Here is a 27,862-nt window from a genome sequence, read left to right as displayed (position 1 = left end):
CACCATAATTTGCAAATAAATTCATTAAAAATCCTACAATGTGATTTTCTGGATTTTTTTTCTCATTTTGTCTGTCATAGTTGAAGTGTACCTATGATGAAAATTACAGGCCTCTCTCATCTTTTTAAGTGTGGAGAACTTGCACAATTGGTGGCTGACAATACTTTTTTGCCCCACTGTAGCTAGGTAGCTACAATAATTATTAGCTCGCTAACTAGCTCCATAGCTAGATATGTAGATATATTATGGTTTTCTTTCATATCTGTGATAGCTATGATTCCTAAAAATAGTATGCCTGCTGGCTGTTGACTGCACCCTGAAGCCTTGTACAATTTCCTTCCATTCATGATTCCTTTTTTTGTGCTGAAGGGTAATCGTTACTTGGGGAAGACGAGGACGAAGAGGATGAGATTGAAATGGAGAAGCCGGAGGAAGTTGAGAAGCCACCACATGATGCTGATGCCTCTCAGCCAAGCTTTTGGAAGGTAAATATCAGGTGAATGGAAGGTAAATGTCAATGATGTATTATTATGTACTATTAGGCAGGGGTGAAAGTAAATGTAACTTATTCCCGGTATGGGACCTCCTATTTGCACATGCACTTCTTTAGAATCCCCATTCATTTAATTAGATTTCAATGGGTCTAATAGTCAAGATTTGTCATTTAAGTTTTACAATGTATTAGGCTACCTTTTAATGTGGCATAAACACAACCAGTCATGATATTTACATTGGATTGTCATTACTTCAAGAGGCTCATGTAGGCTACCTGCGCACAGTACTCAGAGAAAATGATTCTTAAGCCTCATTTAGATATTTTTCTGCTTATAATTTCTGACATTTGGTAGGCTATTTGTCAGTCAAATTGTCTATAATTAGATACATGTTGCTTGATGCTCATCTAGAATACTTCATAAAGCCTTGTTCACCAGAATGATGTCATAAATCGATAGAATGATCAATGCATCATCAACAATCTAGTTGACATCGGTAAAGTCTCCCCTTTCATTTCTGATTCTCTCACAGAGCAAGGACATTTAGGGACCAGGGGACCAAATTACAATACTTGGAAGAGTTTTAAGTAAATGAAAAGCTGTGAAAACGATCCAACATGTTTCTGATATTATTTCAGTTCGTCTTGGATGCATACTGTTAGCTTTTATGTCGCTGAAAGAAACTGCACGTTTTGGATACACAACAGGTCCCTAAGTGCGCATTCGCATTCTCTGAAGATGCTGAAAGAAAGAAATCATATTTACTGTGAGTAACACTAAAATCTACAGTTGTGAATATTATAATAGGCTACATGTGAGGCCTACAGTCAGTGTCCAGACTTAAGTTACTATTCCGACTATTAGGCTATTCCAAATATTAGGCTAATCATTCTGGCATCTATACAGTGCAATTTGATAAGCGCAAAAGAAACATCACTTACAAAACACCAAAAAGCGTTATGAATGACATTCATTAGGCCCAAACAAGTCTTATAACCTGAATTGATGCGTAGACTGCTGTCAGCGCACGTCTCAGGCTCGACCACTCATCTCTGCCTTGGCAAAAATGGCTCTTTATCATCAAACCACACCGCATTTCGGAGAGCATTCCACAAGTTTTCAAGTCTATTCGCAGATGTTTCATGCAACTGACATGCAGTAATAACAAATAGTGTAATAGCCTACAGTTGTCTTCTAATCTATGTTTTAATTATTGTGATAGGCTCATGTTCTACCTGTACAGTGTACCCGCACTATTTATTTTGACGATACGCCGTATTGGACCATTCGGGCTAACTTTCACCCCTGCCTATACATAAATTAGATATATATTTTTGTAAATACTCTCTTCTCTCTCACCTCTCTCTCTCCAGGACACTGTGGTGGACTGTCAGCTCTCAGACCTTTGTGAGGAGGACGACACTATAGACATGTCACCTGAGCTCCACAGTGACAAGGATAGGCAGGGGCTTGAGAGATTGAACAACATGCTACTGAGGCTGTAAACAGGGCTGAGGGACAATCACACATAGCTAGGTACTAGTAAAGTGTATGCTAGTCTTCACCCAGCTCAGATTGTCACTGGTCATTTCCCCGATCTTGAATGATTTTAATTCTGACTCTTCGAGTATTAGGCTATAGGCCTAGAGGAATTTATGTAAGAAGAAACTGTTAAAGACCATCATTGTTATTTTAGTGTATTCCTTATCTTTATAATATTTTGTAATTCCATTTCAATTTTGATGACAATATCCCTGAGATGAATGTTGTATAAAATGCCATGGTTATGAAAGGATGATGTCACTTGCACGTTGTTTTCAGGTTTGAATAAGACAATGTACCCCCTTTATCCTTATTCTTTCAATAAAGTTATTGTTTTATTAATATTATATTATTTGTGTATGTCTTTATCAAATGTAAGATTAAATGCCATGTGTAATATGTTTTAATGCATATACAAGTGGATGCGGAAAGTATTCAGACCCATTGACTCTTTGGGTCTGTTACGTCACAACCTTATTTTAAAATTGATTAAAATGTTGTTTTTTCTCTCTCATCAATCTACACACAATACTCCATAAAGACAAAGCAAAAACAGGATTTTCAGAATTTTTGCAAATGCATAAAAAAACTGAAATATCACATTTACATAAGTATTCAGACCCTTTACTAAGTACTTTTGTTGAAGCACCTGTGGCAGTGATAACATCCTCGAATCTTCTTGGGAATGACGCCACAAGCTTGGGACACCTGTATTTGGGGAGTTTCTCCCATTCTTCTCTGCAGATACTCTCAAACTCTGTCAGATTGGATTGGGGGGGTGGGGTGCTGCACAGCTACTTTCAAGTCTCTCCAGAGATGTTCGATTGGATGTAAATCCGGGCTCTGGCTGGGCCTCTGAAGGACATTCAGAGACTTGTCCAGGAGCCAATCCTTTATTGTCTTGGCTGTGTGCTTACGGTCGTTGTCCTGTTGGAAGGTGAACCTTCACCCCAGTCTGAGGTCCTGAGCGCTCTGGAACCGGTTTTCATCAAGGATCTCTGTACTTTCCTCGGTTCATCTTTCCCTCGATCCTAATTAGTCTTCCAGTCCCTGCCGCTGAGAAACATTCCCAAAGCATGATGCTGCCAATACCATTCTTCACAGTTGGGATTGTACCAGGTTTCCTCCAGACGTCACGCTTGGCATTCAGGCCAGAGTTCAATCTTGGTTTCATCAGACCAGATAATCTTGTTTCTCAAGGTCTGAGAGTCTTTAAGTGCCTTTTGGCAAACTCCAAGCGGGCTGTCATGTGCCTTTCATTGAGGAGTGGCTTCCGTCTGGCAACTCTTTCATAAAGGCCTGATTGGTGGAGTGCTGCAGAGATGGTTGTCTTTCTGCAAGGTTCTCCCATCTCCACAGAGGAACTAGAGCTCTGTCAGAGTGACCACCGGATTCTTGGTCACCTCACTGACCAAGGCCCTTCTCCCCCGATTGCTCATTTTGGCCGGGAAGCCAGCTCTAGGAAGAGTTCCAAATTTATTCCATTTAAGAATGATGGAGGCCACCGTGTTCTTGGGGACCTTCAATACAGCTGACATTTTTTGGTACCCTTCCCCAGATCGGTGCCTGGGCGCAATCCTGTCTCGCAATTCTACAGACAATTCCTTCGACCTCATGGCCTGGTTTTTGCTCTGACATGCACTGTCAACAGTGGGACCTTCTATAGACAGGTGTGTGCCTTTCCAAATCCTGTTCAATCAATTGAATTTACCAGAGGTGGACTCCAATCAAGTTGAAGAAACATCTCAATGGAAACAAGAGCTAAATGTTTTGTCTCATAGCAAAAGGTCTGAATACTTACAATACCAGTCAAAAGTTTAGACACACCTACTCATTCAAGGGTTTTTCTTTATATTTACTATTTTCTACATTGTAGAATAATAGTGAAGACATCAAAACTATTCAATAACAGATATGGAATCATGTAGTAACCAAACAAGTGTTAAACAAATCAAAATATATTTCATATTTGAGATTCTTTTCCTTGATGACAGCTTTGCACACTTGACATTCTCTCAACCAGCTTCACCTGGAATGCTTTTCCAACAGTCTTGAAGGATTTCCCACATATGCTGAGCACTTGTGGGCTGCTTTTCCTTCACTCTGCAGTTGAACTCATCTCAATTTGTTGGAGGTCGGGTGATTGTGGAGGCCAGGTCATCTGATGCAGCATTCCATCACTCTCCTTCGTGGTCAAATAGCCCTTACACAGCATGGAGGTGCGTTGGGCCATTGTCCTGTTGAAACACAAATTATAGTCCCACTAAGCACAAACCAGATGGAATGGGGCATCATTGCAAGATTCTGTGGTAGCCATGCTGGTTAAACGTGCCTTGAATTCTAAATATATCACAGACATTGTCACCAGCAAAGCACCCCCACACCTCCTCCTCCATGCTTCACGGTGGGAATCACATAAAAATATAAATAAATCTCACATTTGGACTTATCAGACCAAAGGACAGATTTCCACCAGTCTAATGTCCATTGCTCGTGTTTCTTGGCCCAAGAAAGTCTCTTCTTATTATTGGTGTCCTTTAGTTGTGGTTTCTTTGCAGCAATTTGACCATGACGGCCTGATTCATGCAGTCTCCTCTGAACAGTTGATGTTGAGATGTGTCTGTTACTTGAAGTCTGTGAAGCATTTATTTGGATCGCAAATTCCGAGGCTGGTAGCTATAATGAACTTATCCTCTACAGCAGAGGTAACTCTGGATCTTCCTTTCCTGTGGCGGTCCTCATGAGAGCCAGTTTTATCATAGTGCTTGATGGTTTCTGTGACTGCACTTGAAGAAACGTTCAAAGTTCTTGACATTTTCCGGATTGACTGTCGTTTCTATTTGCTTATTTGAGCTGTTCTTGCCATAATATCGACTTTGTCTTTTACCAAATAGGGCTATCTTCTGTTTACCACCCCTACCTTGTTACAACACAACTGATTGACTCAAACGCATTAAGAAGGAAAGAAAATCTACAAATGGACTTTTAACTAGGCGCACCTGTTAATTGAAATGCATTCCAGGTGACTACCTTATGAAGCTGGTTGAGAGAATGCCAAGAGACGTATTACCAGGATGTGCACTCAGACCATGCGCGGACCAACTGGCAAATGTCTTTATGGACATTTTCAACCTCTCCCTGACCGAGTCTGTAATACCTACATGTTTCCAGCAGACCACTGTGCCCAAGAAAGCGAAGGTAACCTGCCTAGATGACAACCCCCCATAGCACTCGGTAGCCATGAAGTGCTTTATAAGGCTGGTCATTGCTCACATCAACACCATCATCCCAGAAACGCTAGACCCAATTCGAAGGGTCGTTCGGGTTAGTAAGTGTTTGGCCAGCTGGAATGTCCTTTTCCCATTGCGCTCTAGTGACTCCTTGTGGCGGCCGGGCGCATGCACGCTGACTTCGGTCGCAAGCTGTACGTTGTTTCCTCCAACACATTGGTGCGGCTGGCTTCTGGATTAAGCTAGCAGTGTGTCAAGAAGCAGTGTGGCTTGGCAGGGTCGTGTTTCGGAGGACGCATGGCTCTTGACCTTCGCCTCTTCTGAGTCCGTATGGGAGTTGCAGCGATGGGACAAGACTGTAACTACCAATTGGATATCATGAATTTGGGGAGAAAAATACGTAAAAAGTAACCAATTATTATTATTAAAAAAGAAAAAAGGCTGCTCTCGCTGCTACCGCACAGCAAGCAGTAAGGCAGGTAGCCTAGTGGTTAGAGCACTAGGCCAGTAACCGAAAGGTTGCTGGATCGAATCCCCAAGCTGACAAGGTAAAAATCTGTCATTCTGCCCCTGAACAAGGCAGTTAACCCACTGTTCCGAGGCTGTCGTTGTAAATAAGAATTTGTTTTAACTGACTTGCCTAGTTAATTAAAGGTTAAACACTGCTGAACAATTAATCAAATGGCCAGCTGGACTATTTGCAATGACCCCACACTCCTTTGTTTTTACACTGCTGCTACTTGCTGTTTTATCTATGCATAGTCACTTTACCCCTAACTACATGTACAAACTACCTTAACTAACCTGTAGCCCCGCACATTGACTCGGCACCCCCTCTATATAGCCTCGTTATTGTTATTTTATTTTGTTACTTTTTTATTTTTTATTTTTTTTGTTTATTTAGTCAAACATTTCTTAACTGCATTGTTGGTAGGGATAGGCGTCCCGTCAACGGGACAGTTGTAAATCATGCAGCGCCGTGTGTCACGGTCGCAGATTTTAGAGAAACAACAAATGTTGGTATATATAAGTGTCTTATATCGGCTGAAAGCTTAAATTCTTGTTAATATAACGGCACTGTCCAATTTACAAAAGCTATTACTGCTAAAAAAATGCCATGCTATTGTTTGAGGAGAGCTCCTAACAAAACACTTTTTTCACCACGATAGGTTTGGTAAATTCACCTCTAAAGGTGAAATGTGTACTTATATTCTGAAATCTTGCTCTGATTTATCTTCCAAAGGGTCCCAGAGATAACATGAAGTGTCGTTTTGTTAAGATAAAAATGTAATATCCTAAAAAGTTCCAAATGGCATGCACGATCGATTTTGCATTTCCACTCGTTCAATTTGCAAAGAAAGGAATCTGTGAAAATATAACCCTAAACGTTGTTTCGACCAGTCAAATTACGTCCGTATTTATTCCTCAGAGATCCTAGAACGTAACCAGACTTCACTATATCATTAGGAGTGTAGTATATCCTATAGGACACCAAAGTTGGTCAGAAAGCGATGCTTTCATGGCGTGCCGGTGATGCGGGCAGTCTTCACTTGATTGACTGTAACTTTGTCAAATAAGCACTAATCGGAGAAATCCCGTATCTGTCGCACAATTTTGCTGCTAACCTTGTGCAACAGCAAGCCTTTTCCCTTTTGGACAAAAATGGCAAGAATATGGAGAGTTATGAAGTTATGAAAACTGTATGTTTTGCAAATGTTGAACAATATGGCTACTAATACTGTAAAAGCTAAATCAAAGTCCAAGTATACAGATTTGACGATATTCTTGTAGAAAAATGTAATTGTGTGTGTCGTGAATGTGTCCTTCACGATTTGCCCAAATGTACCCGGGTGACTTCACACTAAATGTCATGTAACTTGCTCATACTTCAAGTTATCAGTCTGAAATTTTGCACATACACTGCTGCTCTCTTGTGGACACCATCAGAATTACAGATGGTGCTAGAGAAAAAAAAATGTTTTTTTCTTTGTATTTTCTTCTACCAGATCTATTGTGTTATATTCTCCTACATTCAATTCACATTTCCACAAATTTCAAAGTGTTTCCTTTAAAATGGTACCACGATTATGCATATCCTTGCTTCAGGGCCTGAGCTAGTCAGTTGGATTTGGGTATGTCATTTTAGGCAAAAATTGAAAAAAAGGGGGCTATCCCTAATACCCTGACTACACCACTCGCGTCGTCTGAGCGAGCGTTGCAAAATACATTTAGAAATCTATATTATTCAATTATTGCACCCACACTGCTTGTGCTCGTCAACGAGCGTCTGTGTTGCCAAGGGCTAAAGTAGAAGTCAGTTCTATTTGTGACGCAGATCGCGGTGCAAGTCCTGCCTCACCCATCTCCTCATTGGTTTATAGAAGGAGATACCCACGTGCCATCTCCTCATTGGTTATACCCACGTAGGTGATTGAAAGACGAACTGTGTTGTTGGTCGTTGTGGTAATACTATGAAGGCTTTGATGCCAATCACCATTTAAGTTCAAAGAAGAAAAAGCCTAGAATGAGGAGAGATGACTAGAAACGATTCGGTTGACCGTTTTATGTGTGGATTAATTGTCGGAGTAGAGGACCTTGTGCATTTCTGGTAAAATAACAACTCAATGTTTATATCCCAGGACAAATTAGCTAGCAACAACAAGCTATCTAAAATAGGACAAATAAGCTAGCAAGTGCAAGCTATCTAGCTGAATTGCCATAAATGTTTAATGCTTTTCGACCTGTCAGAGTTTGTTTTGATATTTTAACCTGCGTGTCGTGATCGCGTTTGGTGTGGGGGGACAAAATAAATTTATGCCGATGGCGCACGTGCGCAGCCGGTTTGGGTTCCGTGTAAGAGTTTATTAAGAGCTTGTTAGTAAGCACTTCACGGTAAGGTCTACACCTGTTGTATTCGGCACGTGACCAATAACATTTGATTTGATCATGGACCAGCAAGCTGCCTGCTTTTACAACATTTTCTCTCCGCCACGCTGGCCAGCTCCGCAGCCCATTCCCAGTGTGCTCTCCCGAGCACATTTTCGAAATATCCACGGCCCTGCTTTTCCAAACATACCAGCGCATCTCCCAGCCACATACCCCACTCCTTGGTGGATCTGTGAGGCCGTGCCGCCAACCACTGATTCTGAGTCCTGGCTATTCAATCATCGCTGGTACAGTAATTCATTTTCAATTGTATACATTCTTAATTTCCATTCACCTTAAGAGTAATTGATAAAAGCTGCTTGCCAATCTTCATTGTGCCACAGTCCATGTGACGGCAGGCCACACAGTATCATATTGCAACAATTCGTTGCAAATTCACCATATTGGCCACATCTTATCATCGTGCAGACCGGCCTTCTCACTCTAGAAATGTTATTGCATGGTGTCGGTCCAGCCATGATTGTTCGGACTTATGTTGCTTTCTCCCTCGTGCCCCCACAACCACCTCCACCCATGTTGCTACCACATGATGAACACCACGCACCATAATGACATCCCCAAGATCACCAACTAGGCTTCCAAGCCTCAGATCAGGCCTCAAAGACTTCGACCTAAGGCCCTAAACCAGCTCCGGACCTGGCTTCTCTCCCAGCCTCAGATTATGACTTGGCATCCGACACAACCTGCTCTCTGCCACCACCACAGTGTCTCCTCCCCCAACAACCTCACATTCCCACCTACTCAGCCAGTTTTGTGCTCATCGCCACCACAGTGGTTTGGCGCCTGGACATCCCAGCTGCGACGCTGTCCCAGTTAGTGAACCGACTGTCTCACGGTTCCAGTCTACACTGCCGACCGCTCTGGTCTTCCGGCTACAGCCACTATTAGCTCTCCCCCTCTCAGGTCCAGCTGGCCACTTTTCCACTGCTACAGCAGTGGCTCACCCCCTCTCTCTGCCAGTGACGACCTCTCTCCACCTCAGGACCAGCCAGCGCATGACTGTTTCTCCCACAGTGACACACCCTCCCTCTCCACCGTGACAAACTCCATCTTCGCCTCTGGTCCCACTCGTTCTGTGACCGCTACCCTTGCAGTGCCTCACCTTCTTTGCCAGTGACAAATGCTCAGCCAGCTATATTTGCCTTCTGCTCCTGCTCCTCCAGCTGTGGCATTTGCTCCTATTCCTCACAGCTGTGACCTCTCAGTTCAGTGAGCCGATTGCCTCAATGTTCGTTTTCACTGCTGTCCGCAGCCCAGCCCTGCCCTCTTGCTCTCCATTCCCTCTTGACGGCAGACCTGGTTCTTCCTCCACCCAACACCCTCCACTTCAATTCAATTTGCATCCAGTCTTTTACTCACTTCGCCAGTAGAGCCTACAAGGTCCCGCCTGCCACGTGACCGCAGCAGCGTCTCTCCCCCTCTCTCTGCAAGTGAGGACCTCTCCTCAGCTCAGGTCCGTTCAGCCCTATGAATGCTGCTCCAGCAAAGGCTCACCCACTCTCTGCCGACCACTCTCCACTTAAGGTCCCTCCGGCTGCCTCCCTGGCCTTCTTGTAATTACAAAGGCGTCATCTGCTCAGCTCACCCTTCTCGCCGCTAGGATTTGGATCACTACTCCATTGTCATGGATCTGGCCGTTCGTTTTGGTGGCGCTACAATCTACGAAAGCCATTGCCTGCTTTTGATTGCCACTGCCTCCAGGCTCCTGCAGTGATATGTCAGCACATACTCGGGGACTCTTGACAGGTCTACGGGCGCCTCTTCACCACAGGTGTCCATCGCTGCGATCTCCGCGGTTGTTCATCCCACCCTGCCGGTATCCCGTCTGCCCCGACACCAGAAGTCTCTGCTCCACTCCACCCCCTCTTCCTTCCTCTGGACAATGCTCGGCCTTGGCTTCCTCCTCTGTGGTGAGGGGAAAGCAGTCATCCCCCATGCTCCAACGACCTGGTTACTAAGTTTGCCTTCAGCACTCCAGTGGTGGCTCACCCCCTCTGCCCATGACAACTTCTCTTCACCGCTGGTCCCGTGACTGCCACCCCAGCAGTGCATCACTTTCCCGCCATGAACTCCCACATCTCAGCCAGTTGCATGCCAACTGATCTTGCAGCGATTCGGCCCCCGGTTTTACCAGCTGAGACCCTCTACTAGATGTGAACCAATTGCCTCTGTTCAATTATTCAGGTGCCGGCCACCGCCCGCCCTCATTACCAGCCAATCACTATTGACATCCTGTCTGACTGCATCCAGATGCTGAGATTAAGTTACGTCTCTTTCGCAGTCTCTCTACGCTGGGATTGAGGTTTATTTTTCACTTCCTGCGACGTTAGGAGTTTACAACCTACATTTTCTACCTACATCCCTTCTCAGCATGTCAGACATCCCCGTCCTTGACAAATATACCTTTAACATCAAACACAATAAACCAATCATTTTGACAGAACCACAACAGTGTACCTGATCCGGCTAACATCTACCCTCAGCCCTTACCAACCACTCACTTACTTCCAACAGCTCAGACAATCTCAACATGCCTCTCCCTCCGATTCACTGGTCATCACCAAATCTGGTTCCATTCCCATCTGAGACAAATACTATCACTGTATGGCTATCCTGCCGATCAATTCTCAGGACTTATCCTTCCATGTCGGAGCTGCATCCATGGCAACTTCGACATAGCATCCCAGATCATACAACTCCTCACACGCTGGTCCTCTCAAGCCTCTCATTCCTACATCTGCTCTGACATCAACATCAGGAGAGCACACAACATGCTCACCTCTCAGAACATGCATTAACTCAAGCACTATTTTCTAGTCCCTGCCTCCTTTCACTGACACCGACTCCTACCCAACCAGCCAAAAAACAGTTTTTCCCCTTGCCAAAGTTGCTTCTGGTTGCTCTTCTGGGGTCTAAGGTTGGGTCATTCCGTGGGCATCTCGTCCATACACTGTACTACCTCAAATATATTGCCAACCATTCAGCACCTGCAGTCAAGAACAACTCACTTCCTGTCCAGGGTCTGACTAATTTGGAGTGCTTGTTTTGGGGATTGCATCACTACAGCAGGCTAAATACCATGGCCTGTTGTCTACAATCCAACCTTTACAGAGTTGTCCCCCCCCCCACCGAAAAAAAAATAATTAAACCCATTTCGATGTCTGGTCCTTAAACTCGTGCAACCCCTCTCGTTTTCGCCTGGTTCTGCATGCCATGGAAAAGTCCCATCCCAAATCGGAAAGAAAGGCTATCGAGGCCTAATGACATTAAACAACATTGTTAGCTAACAGGGTAGGAGAAACATGTAACATCCACACATGGTCTCACTGACTCACTTGGTCAAATGAGCTGGAACATCCCTTGTCAGGTGACAGAGTTCAGTGTGGCTGCTCTTCCTGCCACAATAGATATAGTATACCTAGAGAAAGTTCCAGGTAGAAGTTGCCCTATAGGATCAGCTTTACCCCCCCCACTAAATGCTAACCTTAACAGGAGAGGAGGCATGCAGAGAGGAGAGGTGGAGAGGGGGAAGGAGGCAGAGAGTAGAGGAGAGATAGGACTCCATTCAATCTGTATGGCTGAAGTGGTACCAATTGCGTGATTAAAACGTAAAGGATATTTCCAATTGCGCCGATATGAATGCAGTCTCGGCTGATGCGGGAACATGGCCTTTATATTTAAATCGCGCTGTAACACTGAACTTCCGTAATACGGATTGAATAGAGCCCTTAAGCGAGTCAGAGAAAGTCAGAGGCAAAGAGAATCAGAGCGCAGCAGAGGGAGGCCTAGAGATTCTGATCGTACCTTGAGGCTGGAGCAGGAGGAGCGTTGCTCCCTCGTAGAGGAGCTGCCTCCGTTCTCTGTTGTCCCTCTCTCCTTGGCCACCGGCTCCATCCTACACAGATGGCTCTCGTTTTCCTTGGGCAAAGTTCCCCTAATGAAATTTCTTGGCATTGATGCATGCAACCCTGCAAATAGATAATTCAAGCATGTGACCCAGATCTCTTCCTATCCAGAAAATATGTGTGTTTGCAGCAGCATTGCTCCAGTCCGAAGGCTAGGAAGGCCAGTGGATTAAATTAGTTTGAAGAGTTTTTAGGACGGCAGTCCACGGGCAATAAATAAAACAGTATTTTATTAGAAAAACAAATGATTTTAGTAGCTTATCATAGATTAAGACTATATATATTGAGATTTGACACACTTTGGGCAACAACAACAAAAAAATCTAAAAAGGGGAGACTGCCTAAGTCCTAGAATCTTGCTCCTACTTCCAGGAATGTATTGATGAATCATTCATTCAACCAAAGAGCCTTATACATGAGAGAACTATGTGATCTAGACGCAACCTGTCCAGAGCACCCACCCACCTCTCTCTCTCGATCTCTCTCTAACACTCACTCACTCGCGCAGACACTCTTTATCTCATCCATTTCCCCCTCTTTCTCTCTCCCACACTCTCCCCTCCTTCTCCCCCTTCCCTGTCTCTCAGGCAGCCTACAACCTTATGAATAGTAAATAGCTTCCCCTCATCACACTCAAATGATCCAATCCAGATAGAAATATATTGTAGCTGCAAGCAGCCATGCTGGGGATCAAGCTTTGGCCCTGCAGTGTAACCATCAGAACAAATTGGACACATCATTCTTGGATGAGCTACAATATACAGTGGGGAGAACAAGTATTTGATACACTGCCGATTTTGCAGGTTATCCTACTTACAAAGCATGTAGAGGTCTGTAATTTTTATCATAGGTACACTTCAACTGTGAGAGACGGAATCTAAAACAAAAATCCAGAAAATCACATTGTATGATTTTTAAGTAATTCATTTGCATTTTATTGCATGACATAAGTATTTGATCACTCACCAACCAGTAAAAATTCCGGCTCTCACAGACCTGTTAGGTTTTCTTTAAGAAGCCCTCCTGTTCTCCACTCATTACCTGTATTAACTGCACCTGTTTGAACTTGTTACCTGTATAAAAGACACCTGTCCACACACCCAATCAAACAGACTCCAACCTCTCCACAATGGCCAAGACCAGAGAGCTGTGTAAGGACATCAGGGGTAAAATTGTAGACCTGCACAAGGCTGGGATGGGCTACAGGACAATAGGCAAGCAGCTTGGTGAGTAGGCAACAACTTTTGGCGCAATTATTAGAAAATAGAGGAAGTTCAAGATGACGGTCAATCACCCTCGGTCTGGGGCTCCATGCAAGATCTCACCTCGTGGGGTATCAATGATCATGAGGAAGGTGAGGGATCAGCCCAGAACTACACGGCAGGACCTGGTCAATGACCTGAAGAGAGCTGGGACCACAGTCTCAAAGAAAACCATTAGTAACACACTACGCCGTCATTGATTAAAATCCTGCAGCGCACGCAAGGTCCCCCTGCTCAAGTCAGCGCATGTCCAGGCCCGTCTGAAGTTTGTCAATGACCATCTGGATGATCCAGAGGAGGAATGGGAGAAGGTCATGTGGTCCGATCAGACAAAAATAGAGCTTTTTGGACTAAACTCCACTCGCCGTGTTTGGAGGAAGAAGAAGGATGAGTACAATCACAAGAACACCATCCCAACCGTGAAGCATGGAGGTGGAGACATCATTTGGCAGGGTAGCCCAGTGGTTAGAGCATTGGACTAGTAACCGTAAGGTTGCAAGTTCAAACCCCCGAGCTGACAAGGTACAAATCTGTCGTTCTGCCCCTGAACAGGCAGTTAACCCACTGTTCCTAAGCCGTCATTGAAAATAAGAATTTGTTCTTAACTGACTTGCCTAGTTAAATAAAATGTTTTAAAAAAAATAAAAATAAAAAAAAATATATATATATATATTTAGGGATGCTTTTCTGCAAAGGGGACAGGACGACTGCGCCGTATTGAGGGGAGGATGGATGGGGCCATGTATCGCGAGATCTTGGCCAACAACCTCCTTCCCTCAGTAAGAGCATTGAAGATGGGTTGTGGCTGGATCTTCAAGAATGACAACGACCCGAAACACACAGCCAGGGCAACTAACGAGTGGCTCAGTAAGAAGCATCTCAAAGGTTTCTGTACCAAATATTAAGTTCTGCTTTTCTGATGTATCAAATACTTATGTCATGCAACAAAATGCAAATTAATTACTTAAAAATCATACAATGTGATTTTCTGGATTTTTGTTTTAGATTCCGTCTCTCACAGTTGATGTGTAACTATGATAAAAAATTACAGACCTTTACATGCTTTGTAAGTAGGAAAACCTGCAAAATCGGCAGTGTATCAAATGCTTGTTCTCCCCACTGTATATATATATATATATATACACATACAAAAGTATGTGGGCACCCCTTCAAATTAGTGGATTCAGCTATTTCAGTCACACCTGTTGCTGACAGGTGTATAACATCGAGCACACAGCCATGCAATCTCCATAGACAAACATTTGGCAGTAGAATGGCCTTACTCAGTGACTTTCAACATTGCACCGTCATGGGATGCCACCTTTCCAACAAGTCAGTTCGTCAAATTTCTGCCCTGCTAGAGCTACCCCGGGCAACTGTAAGTGCTGTTATTGTGAAGTGGAAACGTCTAGGAGCAGGTCAACCGCAAAGTGGTAGGCCACACAAGCTCACAAAGAGTAAAAATCATCTGTCCTCATTGCTACACTCACTACAGAGTTCCAAACTGGAAGCAATGTCAGCACAATAACTGTTCATCAGGAGCTTCATGAAATGGGTTTCCATGGCCGAGCAGCCTCACACAAGATCCTCATGTGCAATGCCAAGCGTTGGCTGGAGTGGAGTAAAGCTCGCCGCCATTGGACTCTGGAGTAGTGGAAACGTGTTCTCTGGAGTGATAAATAACACTTAACCATCTGGCAGTCCAAAGGACTAAGCTGGGTTTGGCGGATGCCAGGAGAATGGTCATGTAGTGTACTTCTGTACTTCTTACCACGTTTCCCAAATAACAGAACTCAAAATCAAGCAAGATCATCTAATATGCTTTTGATATATTTTGGACCATTTAGTCTTCTACTCGAGAACCGCTTGACCGATCAGCACCAATATATTCCAAGACTATAGTCCAAACAAATCAAATCAAAGTTTATTTGTCACGTGCGCCGAATCCAAACAACATAGGCGTTTTAAGCGAACAACACCACCATGAGGCCAAACAGAACCAAACTCTACAGACTCACATCGCTGAGCATGTGTGCCAAAAATGTGTGCCAAATTCCATGACTTTGTCAAACAAATCAAGAGATATAAATATATGGTGGATCAGATTGTTCTTGCATATGTTGAGTCTTGACAGTGTTGGGTACATGTGTATCACGTTGTTATTTCAATACGAATAACCATGTCTGATTTATATGCATGTATGTGTAAGGTCACACCCACTTGAATGTTTATTGGTCAGTACCTGCCATGTTGTTTGAGATGCTAGCCTGGGAACACATGCATTGTGAGACCTTGGTCCATAGATGCCATGTGTCAAGCTGAATGTAGATTGGTCATTCGGTGCCAGAGGAGTAGCGTTTTAAGTGTTTTTAATCAAATTCCAAATGGCGGAAAATTCTTCATGGCGGACCTTCTGGGCAAATTTGTTATTTGTGAGTCTAGCTCAAACGGGTTGAGGGGCATGAGCTTTCAAAGTATGCATTTTAAAATGCTTGTTATAACGCCACCATGTGGCCAATTGGCCTGGCATTGCATGAGAGGGTGTGATCCTTTAACCATCATGCAAGGTTGCAACCTCCTGGGCCTGACGATCTCAAAGGAATTAGCTTTTTATTCACAAATTTGTCAGAAGAAGGGAGTTTATAATCAACGCAACAAATACAGTAATGTTTCACCCAGCTTCGCTGCTTGAATCCCTAATTAGAGTGAACCAAGTAATAACCCACACTACCTCAGAGGAAAAGCACAATGCTGAAAGACTGAACCAATTACTGTTGGGTCACTACAGCCATCCCACCTCACTCTGTGACCAAATACCACACATATTGCATCCTTAATTAAATCAAATAAGGCTTTCTATCATTATCTCATCCATTATCTGGGATGTAACATGGTCATTATCTGATATTTACATTAGCTGATGAAAATCGTCATGGGGCCATTAGTCATGTGAGAGCGCTATGCTGCATACAGCAGGGTAAGTAGCTGCAGGGTGTCACTCAGCAGGCGATCAGAGCCTAGTGTTGATTGCAAAAGGCTTCTCTCTCTCTCTGACTCACCTAGAGAACAAAACATTAACACAATAACAACAGCCGATAAGAAAACTAATTCACTGGTAAGGCCTACAGTGCTTACTTACAGGTCCTGATACAGACCTGGATAAACAGTCTGTATTTGAAGCCGTGGCCCACATTGAGTGAATTACTCAGGTTAGTCATGAAATTAAATCTTTCCAGCAGGGCTTTAATAAAGAAAAACAATATTCTACTTGTTGAGCAGGAGGGAGAAGAGACGCCAGCACACCACGAGTGCAATGCTGGCTAGCCTGGAAGGTCATTCTCAAAGGAGGAAGATCATAGAGAAACATAAATTGATTCACACCATGGTAACCTGTTACAGCTACCCTCCAATCCAATCTCTATCTGACTAACTACAGACCACAGAACTCCATAGACTGGAGCTCATGACTGCTTTACCAGATGGGCAGTTCCAGAGCACTCCTGTCTCCAAGGATGAGCTTATTATATTCACCAATTTAGTAGAGCCACAGTGTTGTTACAATATGATACATTAAGTCTGATTCCCGTTGAATGAGATCTTATTGAGTTATAGGAACTTGGACCTTTTTGACAATATTTCCGCCTGGATCTCTGCATGCATAACACTGAGTCAGGATAAAATGCTGCGGATTAATCCCTTATCGACAAAGGAATCAGAATTAAACAGGATTAGTAGCCTAAATTCTTTAATCATATTTGAGAAACCAGAACAGAAATGCTGCGGTTACTTATTTTCTGCACTGTAACTGGTACGGGGATTAATCAGTAGCCTAGCTGTCATTATTACTCTCCTTGGGAAATAATCACATTGACCACCTATTGATTTTTTCCTGCAGATGAACAAACCTGCTATGTAAACCAAAAAGATGTAAGCACAAAGTGTAGGGCACAACATGCGCTCATAAATCTTTCCATTATATATACTTTCTTTTATGCTGTTATAGGTCTTCCTTGTACAAGCATGGACATGGCAACGACTTTGTGTGCATTTGCTCACAGCAAATTGGCCAGTGTTACCTAGTGTTGATTTTTCAGTAACATTTCTAGTGTTAATTCAGGAGTTAAATGAACTGTAAGAGTGTTATTTTACAGTAGTGTAAAATAACTCCAGTGTTGGTGTTAATAAATAGTGTTGAGTGTGAGAGTGTGATTGTGTCAGTTTTACTCTGTGGAGAGAAAAACGGTCTCATCAAAACCAAGCCCATCATCAGATTGTCCAGCACGCTATATACTGCAGCTACACATCTTTGGGATTTTTTTTAGTATCTCAGTTTTTGCATTTACAGTGATTGATTGATTGATTGGATTAATCTTATGCTACACAAAGATATCAAATTTTTCTAAACTAATCCAATCAGATAGTTAGATTTATTGCTCCCATTACTGAAACAGTTGTTCCAGTTTCAATGTTTTAGGTAGTCTCATCACAATGTCCCTAAACTTAAGTAATTCTGAATGCAGGTTGTGGGAGAATAAAAATACCAACTGTTGGATGGCCTAACACGCTGACCAAACCAGACGAAAGCGAGCGCCGTCGTGCGCATGTTGATTTTGTACCCCCACACCAGACACGATAAGGACACGCAGGCTCAAATATCCAAACAAACTCTGAACCAATGATATTAATTTGGTGTTGCTAGCTAATTTGTCCTGTAATATAAACATTGGGTTGTTATTTTACCTGAAATGCACAGTTCACTCGAAAAGGCAAGGCACACTGGAAAATTATATTGGAAGCGTGGTTTAGTGGGGGTGTGGCTTTCAATTCTTTGTTTTTAGCCACCTGCAAATGGAAGTGTTGTACCAGTTTAAGTGGTCTATGGTTCTGTTAATTGAAAGTTTGAGCATGTCCACCGCCAGTCCTAAAGTCTTTGTAAATGCTAACATAACAGCTTTAGGCATTAAAGATTTATAAATATTATTGGAACGTCATTAATCCAAAACTAGTGATCTTGCCAAGAGGTACAGACGGACCTCTTCATGTAACGGTTAAAAATACCGCATAATGTACCTCCATTAATGCAAACTATATTCACTTCCTACTGTTAAAAAGACATATTGAGGTGTTATTGCTTTACAATAACAGTGTTAATTCCCTAACTGAGAAAGTGTAACAGCACTAAGCACAGTGTTAATTTAACACTGTAAAGTGTGGACTCGTACAGACATTTACCAATGTCAGTGTTGATTTAACACTGGGGAATTTGCTGAGCTGTAATGTCAGGGCAGCCCTGGCCATTACCATAAACTACTGTATTTAAACTCTTCCGAACGCATAATTTAGAAATCTCAGCAACAGCTCTACCGGTGCCGTTTATGTAACAGGTTCGTAATACCGATTTTACAAACTGAACATTTTGGACAGCAGAATAGTTTAAAGAGCAATTGGGAAAGAAGAAGATTGAGATTATGAGAAATTATGCCCAAACATATAGTGGTCCCTATAAGCTTGGGGCTGCCATTAATTTGACAGTATCTTACAGGCAAAATATTTAGGGGTTTTCATATTACAGTACAAAATATAAATATAAATATATAAATACAGTATCAAAACAAGTACTGTGTGATGACACACGGTACAATACTGTAAAATTGTCTATTATACAGTAAAAACGTAAATGCTACCGTAATTGGAATTAATGAATGGATTAATTAATCAAATTAATTGAGGGGAGAGGTTTGTATTTTACTGTAATTACAAGGGATTGGTGCAAGCAGGTTGGCTGCTTGATAAAGTGTCTACACATTACAACATATTAATGAATATTCGTTTTTTTAATATCACTTGCACTTGTAGATGCTTAAACTGGCACTGACTACACTGCAAAACAGACCAAAAGGACAAGGAAAAATGCTCAACCATTTATGGTTTAAGACTTGCTGCCACTGTAATCTGCCCCCTATACAGTGCTTCGGAAAGCATTCACGCCCCTTGAATTTTTCCACATTGTGCTGTGTTACAGCCTGAATTTAAAATAGATTCCATTTAGATTTGTCACTGGCCTATACACAATAAATCAAATTGTATTTGTGAAATGCGCTGAAAAACTGGTGTAGACCTTACCGTGAAATGCTTACTTACAAGCCCTTTAACGAACAAAGCAAGTAAGAAAAATAGTAACACAATAAAATAACAATAACATGGCTACATAAAAGGAGTACTGGTACCGAGTCAATATGCAGGGGTTTGGGTTAGTCGAGCTAACTGAGGTAATATGTACAGTGCATTAAATTTTTTACTTTTCAATCTACAATCAATACCCCATAATTACATTTTTGTAAATGTATTAAAAATGTTCAACTGAAACATCACATTTGCATAAGTATTCAGACACTTTACTCAGTACTTTGTTGAAGCACCTTTGGCAGTGATTACAGCCTCGATTCTTCTTGTGTATAACGCTACAAGCTTGACACACTTGTATTTGGGGACTTTCTCCCATTCTTCTCTGCAGATCCTCTCAAATTCTGTCAGGTTGGATGGGGAGCGTCACTGCACGACTATTTTCAGGTCTCTCCAGAGATGTTCGATTGGTTCAAGTCTGGACTCTGGCTGGGCCACTCAAGGACATTCAGAGACTTGTCCCGAAACCACTCCTGCGTTGTCTTGGCTGTGTGCTTAGGGTAGCTTAGCATCCGATTCATCGGACCACTTCCGTATTGAGCGCGTCACTGGTACTTCCTGATTGAGTTTTTGCTCGTAAGAAGGAATCAGGAGGATAACGTTATGGTCAGATTTGCTAAATGGGCAATGGAGAGGAGAGCTTTGTACGCATCTCTGTGTGTGGAGTAAAGGTGATCTAGTGTTTGTTTTCCTCAGTTGCACATGTGACATGCTGGTAGAAATTCAGAAAAACTGATTTCTGTTTTCCTGCATTAAAGTCCCCGGCCACAAGAATCGCCACCTTTGGATAATCATTTTCTTGTTTGCTTATGGCCTTATACAGATCGTTGAGTGGGGTCTTAGTGCCAGCATCGATTTGTGGTGGTAAATAGACAGCTACGAAGAATATAGATGAAAACTCTTTTGGTAAATAGTGTGGTCTACAGATTATCGTAAGGTACTCGAACGCAGGAGAGCAAAACCTTTAGACCTAGAGATTGCGCACCAGCTGTTGTTGATAAAGAGACACACACCACCACCCCTGATCTTACTGGAGGCTGCTATTCTGTCTAGCTGATCCACAGAAAACCCAGCTAACTGTATATTATATATACATATATGTCCTTGCTCAGCCACAACTCCGTGAAATATAGGATATTACAGTTTTTAATGTCTCGCTGATAGGATAGTCTCAAACGAGCTCATCCAGTTTATTCTCCAGTGATGGCACGTTTGCCAGTAGAACGGAGGTAAAGGCGAATAATCCACTCCCCGACGCAGTCAGCTCTTCATATGATTGACGGGGATTTGAGTATATCCTTCGCATCAGACTCATTAAAGAAAAAAATCATTGTCCAATTCTAAGTGAGTAACCACTGTTCTGATGTCCAAAACCTACTTTCAGTCATAGTAAACAGTGGCGGAAACATTATGTCCCAAAAAAGTTAAAAACAGTGCCCCAAATAAAATTAACACACAAAATAGCACAATTGGTCAGGAGCCCATAAAATGGTGGCCATCCCCTCCGGCGCCAATGTTAACTGACACCAGTTTTGACTTAAAGTGGCTTGAAAATCTATGGCAAGACTTGAAAATGGCTGTTTAGCAATGATCAACAACCAACTTGACAGAGCTTGAAGAATATTTAAAAAATTGCAAATATTGTACAATCTAGGTGTGCAAAGTTTAGAGATTTACCCAGTAAGACTCACAGCTGTAATTGCTGCCAAAGGTGATTCTAACATGCATTGAATACTTATGTAAGCAATATATTAGTGTTTATTTTTAATAACATTTTTACAAATGTTTGCATTTTTTTTCCACTTTGAAATGACAGAATATTTGGTGTGGATCATTGACCCCCCCAAAAAAAAAATCACAATTAAAAAGAATTCTAAGGGTGTGAATCTAAGGGTGTGAATACTTTCTGAAGGCACTGTACATTTTGAATTGATGAAGCACGTTAAATACATAAGAGTTAAATTGTTGCAGCATCCTCATCCAGGAGTGCAACAAATATAGTCTTACAAAGCACACCTCAAAATATGTTAATGAGCCAAACGCTCTAACCACTAGGCTACCTGCTGCCATATATGGTAGGGCACTGTATTCGGTGGTGTGGAATTACAGTACCATTCGAAATACAGCAATCTCCCACAATGCACCATCATTTACAGTATGCTGCACAGTGAAAAATATCCGATTTTTTTTACTGTTGATAATACATCAAATTACTGTATAAATTATAGTTTTCTGTTACAGTGTAGGTAGGCTGGTTCCTCACTTAAATTCACTGTGAATCTTTGATGCATAAAAAGCTAAAATTACATGATTTGTCATGGGTACGAGTCATAGCTTTCCAAACACTGAATTCAAAAAACACTCAGACTGCAAGTAGCCTAAATAAATAAACGCTAACTAAAATATAGTTGTTTTCCTGGTCGACCTATCTGACTGCTTCGGTCTAGTCCAGCTGTGATGCTCAGTATAAGTAAAGCGTCACTACAAAAGCTATCAAACACTTGTGTTGGAGAAAAAAAATGTTGAGTCACTCACCAAGTCTACCATGAAACAATCGCCCTATATTTCCCAATGTGGTAATACAACAACCTATGACAAAAACGCGCGTAATATTCCCGGTGGCAGAGAGTTTGGACACGCAGAGTGCGCGGCAGATGTCTCGAGCTCAGGGGAAACTTCTCATATGGATGAAGGCAGTAAAGCCACCGGTTATTAAAGGTCACAGAAGAAGGTATTTCTCAAAAGTTCTTCTTCCCGCCTCTTGTCATCATCACAGTTCCAATTATCTCAATATTTGACCTCTATCAGACCGAGTTTTCACAACATTCTCGCTGAGAAATGAAACAGTTTGGAACCTAAATCTGTTTGTGCAACCCTACACTGATTGTAGAATTTAGCTCACGCACGTGATAACACTTGAAAGGGAGAGAAGGAGAGCGCGGTATGGTGACATATGTATCCTAGTTCCAGAATTGATTCGCTCCAACGCAAAGCTTCTCGATGGACAAAAAGGCTAACGAAAATAAAACACCGTGGCGAGGTTATGTTGTTTTGAATTTGTTAACCGTTATTAGGTTGTGATTGAAAAGAGGTAAAGTGATGGTAAAGTCGTTCATTTTCAAAGGGGCGTTGCGGTGTTGGGCATGATCTTTTCACACAAGTTTAATACCAAAACATGTTCTAAGAATCCTAAATCATGCCAGACACTATTTAGCATGTCATGTGACGTCTGCAATGCAAGTTTGATGTCAGTGAGAGAAACAATAAGGCAAACAGATGTTATTGTGTGTATAATTGTTACATAGAATTGTCACATAACAAGGCAATAATACACCATAACAATTCTACTTATATAAAGTAGCCTAGTCCATATAATAATCTGGGTGGTTTGAGCCCTGAATGCTGATTGGCTGACATCCATGGTATATTTAAGCAATAAGGCAGGGGGTGCTATATGGCCAATATACCATGGCTAAGGGCTGTTCTTAGGCATGATGCTTTGGCCACATACCACAAACCCCTGAGGTTGTAATCAGTAATGTAACTTTTGGATTACCCAAACTCAAGTAACGCAATCTGATTACTTTGTTAGTTTTGGATTACTTTCCCATTAAGAATCAGAATCACCTTTATTCGCCAAGTACATTCACATACACTCAGAATTTTACTTGGTGATATGGTGCTGCTATAGTGATAGACAACATTTAGAGACATACAATTGTCCGGTATATGTCTCATCCCAAATCCTGATATTACCAGGTTCTGACCACTAGATGATGCTGTTCCTGCTATTATCCCCCAACGTTAAAGGGATAGTTCCCCCACATTATGAAATTACATTGGTTTCCTTGCCATGTAAGCAGTCTATTGACAAGTGTATGGCAACAACCCATGCTTTGGTTTTGTTGGCCACTATTTAAAATGCTAACTTTGTAGCATTTGTGGCACAAATCCAATACAAGTCAATGGTACCTACAGTGCCTTCGGGAAGTATTCAGACCCCTTGACCTTTTCCACATTTTATTAGGTTACAGCCTTATTGTAAAATGTATCAAATATTTTTCCCCCCCCTCATTGATCTACAAACAACACCCCATAATGACAAAGCAAAAACAAGTTTTTAGACATTTTTGCTAATTCATAAAAAATTCAAACTGAAATATTTATATAAGTATTCAGACCCTTTACTCAGTACCTTGTTGAAGCACCTTTGGCAGCGATTACAGCTTTGAGGCTTCTTGGGTATGACTCTACAAGCTTGGCACACCTGTATTTGGGGAGTTTCTCCCATTCTTCTCTGCAGATCCTCTCAAGCTCTGTCAGGTTGGATGGGGAGCATTGCTGCACAGCTATTTTCAGGACTCTCCAGAAATGTTTGATCAGGTTCAAGTCCGGGCTCTGGCTGGGCCACTCAAGGACATTCAGAGACTTGTTCCGAAGCCACTCCTGTATTGTCTTGGCTGTGTGCTTAGGTTAGTTGTCCTGTTGGAAGGTGAACCTTCGCCCCCAGTGTGTGGTCCTGAGCACTCTGGAGCAGGTTTTCATTAAGGATCTCTCTGTACTTTGCTCTGTTAATCTTTCCCTCGATCCTGACTAGTCTCCCAGTCCCTGCCGCTGAAAAACATCCCCACAGCATGATGCTGCCACCACTATGCTTCACCGTAGAGATGGTGCCAGGTTTCCTCCAGACGTGACGCTTAGCATTCAGGCCAAAGAGTTCAATCTTGGTTTCATCAGACCAGAGAATCTTGTTTTGCATGGTCTGAGAGTCTTTAGGTGCCTTTTGGCAAACTCCAAGCGGACTGTCATGTGCCTTTTACCGAGGAGTGGCTTCCGTCTGGCCACTCTACCATAAAGGCCTGATTGGTGGAGTGCTGCAGAGATTGTTGTCCTTTTGGCAGGTTCTCCCATCTCCACAGAGGAACACTAGAGCTCTGTCAGAGTGACCATCGGGTTCTTGGTCACCTCCCTAACCAAGGCCCTTCTCCCCCGATTGCTCAGTTTGGTCGGGCGGCCACCTGTAGGAAGTGTCTTGATGGTTCCAAACTTATTCCATTTAAGAATGATTGAGGCAACTATGTTCTTGGGGACCTTCAATGCTGCAGAAATGTTTAGGTACCCTTCCCCAGATCTGTGCCTCAACACAATCCTTTGTTGGAGCTCTAAGGACAATTCCTTTGACCTCATGGCTTGGTTTTTGCTCTGACAGGCACTGACAACAGTGGGACCTTATATAGACAGGTGTGTGCCTTTCCAAATCATGTCCAATCAATTGAAATTACCACAGTTGGACTCCAATCAAGTTGTAGAATCATCTCAAGAATGGTCAATGGAAACAGCATGCACCTGAGCTCAATTTAGAGTCTCATAGCAAAGGGTCTGAATACTTATGTAAATAAAGTATTTCTGTTTTTTATTTTTAATAAATTTGCACACGTTTCTAAAACCTGTTTTTGCTTTGTCATTATTGGGTATTGTGTGTAGATTGCTGAGGAAATATTTGTACTTAATCCTTTTTAGAATAAGGCTGTGATGTAACAAAATGTGGCACTGTATGTTAGCATTTTCAAGCTTCATGTTCAAATCATCATGAGAGTATCTAAAAATGGATTGTGTAACTCAATCATGTTACTTATAGATGATTTGGAAATGAAGCAAAACAATGCTAATAAAGGTATCATTGACTTGCATTGGACAAAGTGGTCAGAGAAAACCAAAGCATGGGTTGCTGTCATACCTTGTCCATAGACTGCTTACAGGGTAAGGAAACCAATATGTCATTTTGTAATTTGGGTGAACAATCCCTAATAGCAGGAACAGCACCAATCTGACATGGTGGGTGTCATGGCTTGCTGAAATGACATGGAACGACCCAGTAGCTTACAGACAGCATGGTATATTAGAAGTTGGATGTGTGTCATTATGTAATGTGTGCCATTATGTAATGACAGACAGTAAAATACAGTAAAATTGACTGTATTATACTGTAACAATTAAATTAAAAGTAGATGCAACCATAATCAGAATGAATTAATGGCCATTTATTGAGGGGAGTGGTTTATTTTTCACAGTATTTTACTGTAATTAGGGATTGGTGCACACAGGTTGGCTGCTAGGTAAAGTGTTTACACATTACAGTATATTAATGAATATTTGGTGATTTATATCACTTGCACTTCTAGAGGTCATAACAAAGGATTCCAAACTGGCAGCTACTACAGGGCAAAAACAGACCAAAAGGACATGGAAAAATGCTCAATCATTTAAGATGTAAGACTTGCTGCCACTCCAATCTGTCCCCTACACAAATTGATGGGGGGGGCTATAATCACATACGAGTTAAATTGGTACAGCATTCTCACTCATGGGTGCAACAAATACGGTGTATCCTCTTACAAGACACTCCTCAAAATATGTTAATGAGCCAGAAACAACAACACCATGCACCTCGTGGTCAAAAGGTTTTTGGTGCTCTAAAGATACGGTACTGTATTCTGTGGGGTGGTATTACAGTACCATTGCAAATACAGCAATTCTTTCCCCGTCCACAACATTTTCCCTCAACGCACCAAAATTTACAGAATTCCGCAGTAAAATGTTTCAGGGTATTTTACTGTTGATAATACCCCACATTACCATATCATTTACAGTTATCCATTACATTGTAATCAGATTACATGTAATCAGTTACTCCCCAACCCACACACATCTTTGTTTTACTATCCTTGTGGGGACCAAAAAACGTATTCCCATTCAAATCCTATTTTCCCTAACCCTAATTGTAACCCTAAACCTAACCCTTTAAAGGTGTGTATCAATTTAACCTTTTTATTTCTTCTTGAAATGAAAGATAAGGTCCTTATTCTTCCAAAACCGTACCGCAAGCTTTGCATGTTAATGTTCAGACCTTGTGTTGGGGCTTTAACAAAACTTTGTACAAAAGACTTTGTCCAATATAATGGAACGGAGACTCACGATCAAGGGCCAATTAAAAATGAGCTAGCAACAGCAAGCTAGGTAAATGTCCATGAATGTTTCATGTGTGTTTCAACATGGCCCAAATTAATAGTTGGTTCACAATTGTTTTTTGTATTTTAACCTGCGTGTCATGAGAACTTCTGGAGGGCATATGCAAAAATCAACATGCGCACGATTTGGTCAGAGACAGTTTGGTCAAGGTGTAAGCCTAAAGTAGTCTTCTTCCTCATGGGAACCAGCGAAATGTCCCCACTTGTCAGAATTGTCCTTGCGAAGACTTCTGGTCCCCACAATGATAGTAAAACCACACACACACACACAGTGGGGCATGCGTGTGTATGTACACTGTACATACACACGCATGCGGGTCAAATGGTGTTTCCTGTGTTGTCGATATGATATGCCTTATCATTAAACTAATTTGCAATGCACTGCACATTCATGGAATGACCCTAAATGTAATTCACCCCAGTATTCTAAAGGACATGTAGGGCTTACTCATGCTGGAGATAAATGACATTCCTAAATTTTGACTCAATGAGACGTGTCTGGAAAATGTGTCCACAAAGCAACTCTGACGTCAATGGGACCAAGCTGAATAAAATGTGAAATAGATAAAGGTTCTAAATAGGCCTAGATATTTTTTTCAGAGCGAACAGAAGCAGTATTCATCTCCTGGTCATTAATCTGCAGTCATCTGCATCTGATCTAGCCATGTCTTGAAAATATCCCCTACATGGTTCTATTTCAACCAACATTGGACCAAAAGACTGTCTCTGAATTGTGCTGAAGGGTGCTATACCGGATGCTCTATAGGCTTAGTATTTACACCTCAATCACACCTACAGAGTCATTGTATTTTGGTACATCAGAAGAGTTTTAGCCAATCAGTTGTGTTGAGACAAGGTAGGGATGGTATAGAGAAGATAACCCTGTTCGGTAAAATACCAAGTCCATATTATGGCAGGAAACAGCTCAGATAAGCAAATAGAAACAACCGTCCATCATTACTTTAAGACATGGTCATTCAATGCAGAACATTTTAAGTACTTTGAAAGTTTCTTCAAATGCAGTCACAGAAACCATCAAGCGCTCTGATGAAACTGGCTCTCATGAGGACCGCCACAGGAAAAGAAGATCCAGAGTTACCTCTGCTGCAGAAGATACGTTAATTAGAGTTATCAGCCTCAGAAATGCAGCCCAAATAAATGCTTCACAGAGTTCAAGTAACAGACACACCTCAACATCAACTGATTAGAGGAGACTGCGTGAATCAGGCCTTCATGGTCGAATTGCTGCAAAGAAACCACTACCAAAGGACA

At 42.1% G+C, this 27,862-nt stretch overlaps 1 protein-coding gene across 2 annotated transcripts in view; it reads right to left on the bottom strand.

Annotated features, from left to right (window-relative positions):
• The window catches only part of LOC112214327 (solute carrier organic anion transporter family member 1C1-like), a 63,311-nt gene extending 40,658 nt beyond the window's left edge, over positions 1-22,653 (bottom strand). For both annotated transcript variants that reach the window (XM_042298066.1, XM_042298067.1), the window contains exons 1-2: positions 22,098-22,653; positions 12,017-12,180 (exon numbers count right to left, since the gene is read on the bottom strand). In XM_042298066.1, the coding sequence (XP_042154000.1) occupies positions 12,017-12,166 (150 nt within the window). In that variant the 5' untranslated portion in view covers positions 12,167-12,180; positions 22,098-22,653. The remainder of the gene's footprint in view (positions 1-12,016; positions 12,181-22,097) is intronic.
• Between the last annotated feature and the right edge of the window lie 5,209 nt (positions 22,654-27,862).

Source organism: Oncorhynchus tshawytscha, linkage group LG15, assembly GCF_018296145.1.
Source record: "Oncorhynchus tshawytscha isolate Ot180627B linkage group LG15, Otsh_v2.0, whole genome shotgun sequence".
NCBI lineage: Eukaryota > Metazoa > Chordata > Actinopteri > Salmoniformes > Salmonidae > Oncorhynchus > Oncorhynchus tshawytscha.
Note: the sequence above shows the minus strand (reverse complement) of the source record. Positions and strands in the feature narration are given on the sequence as shown.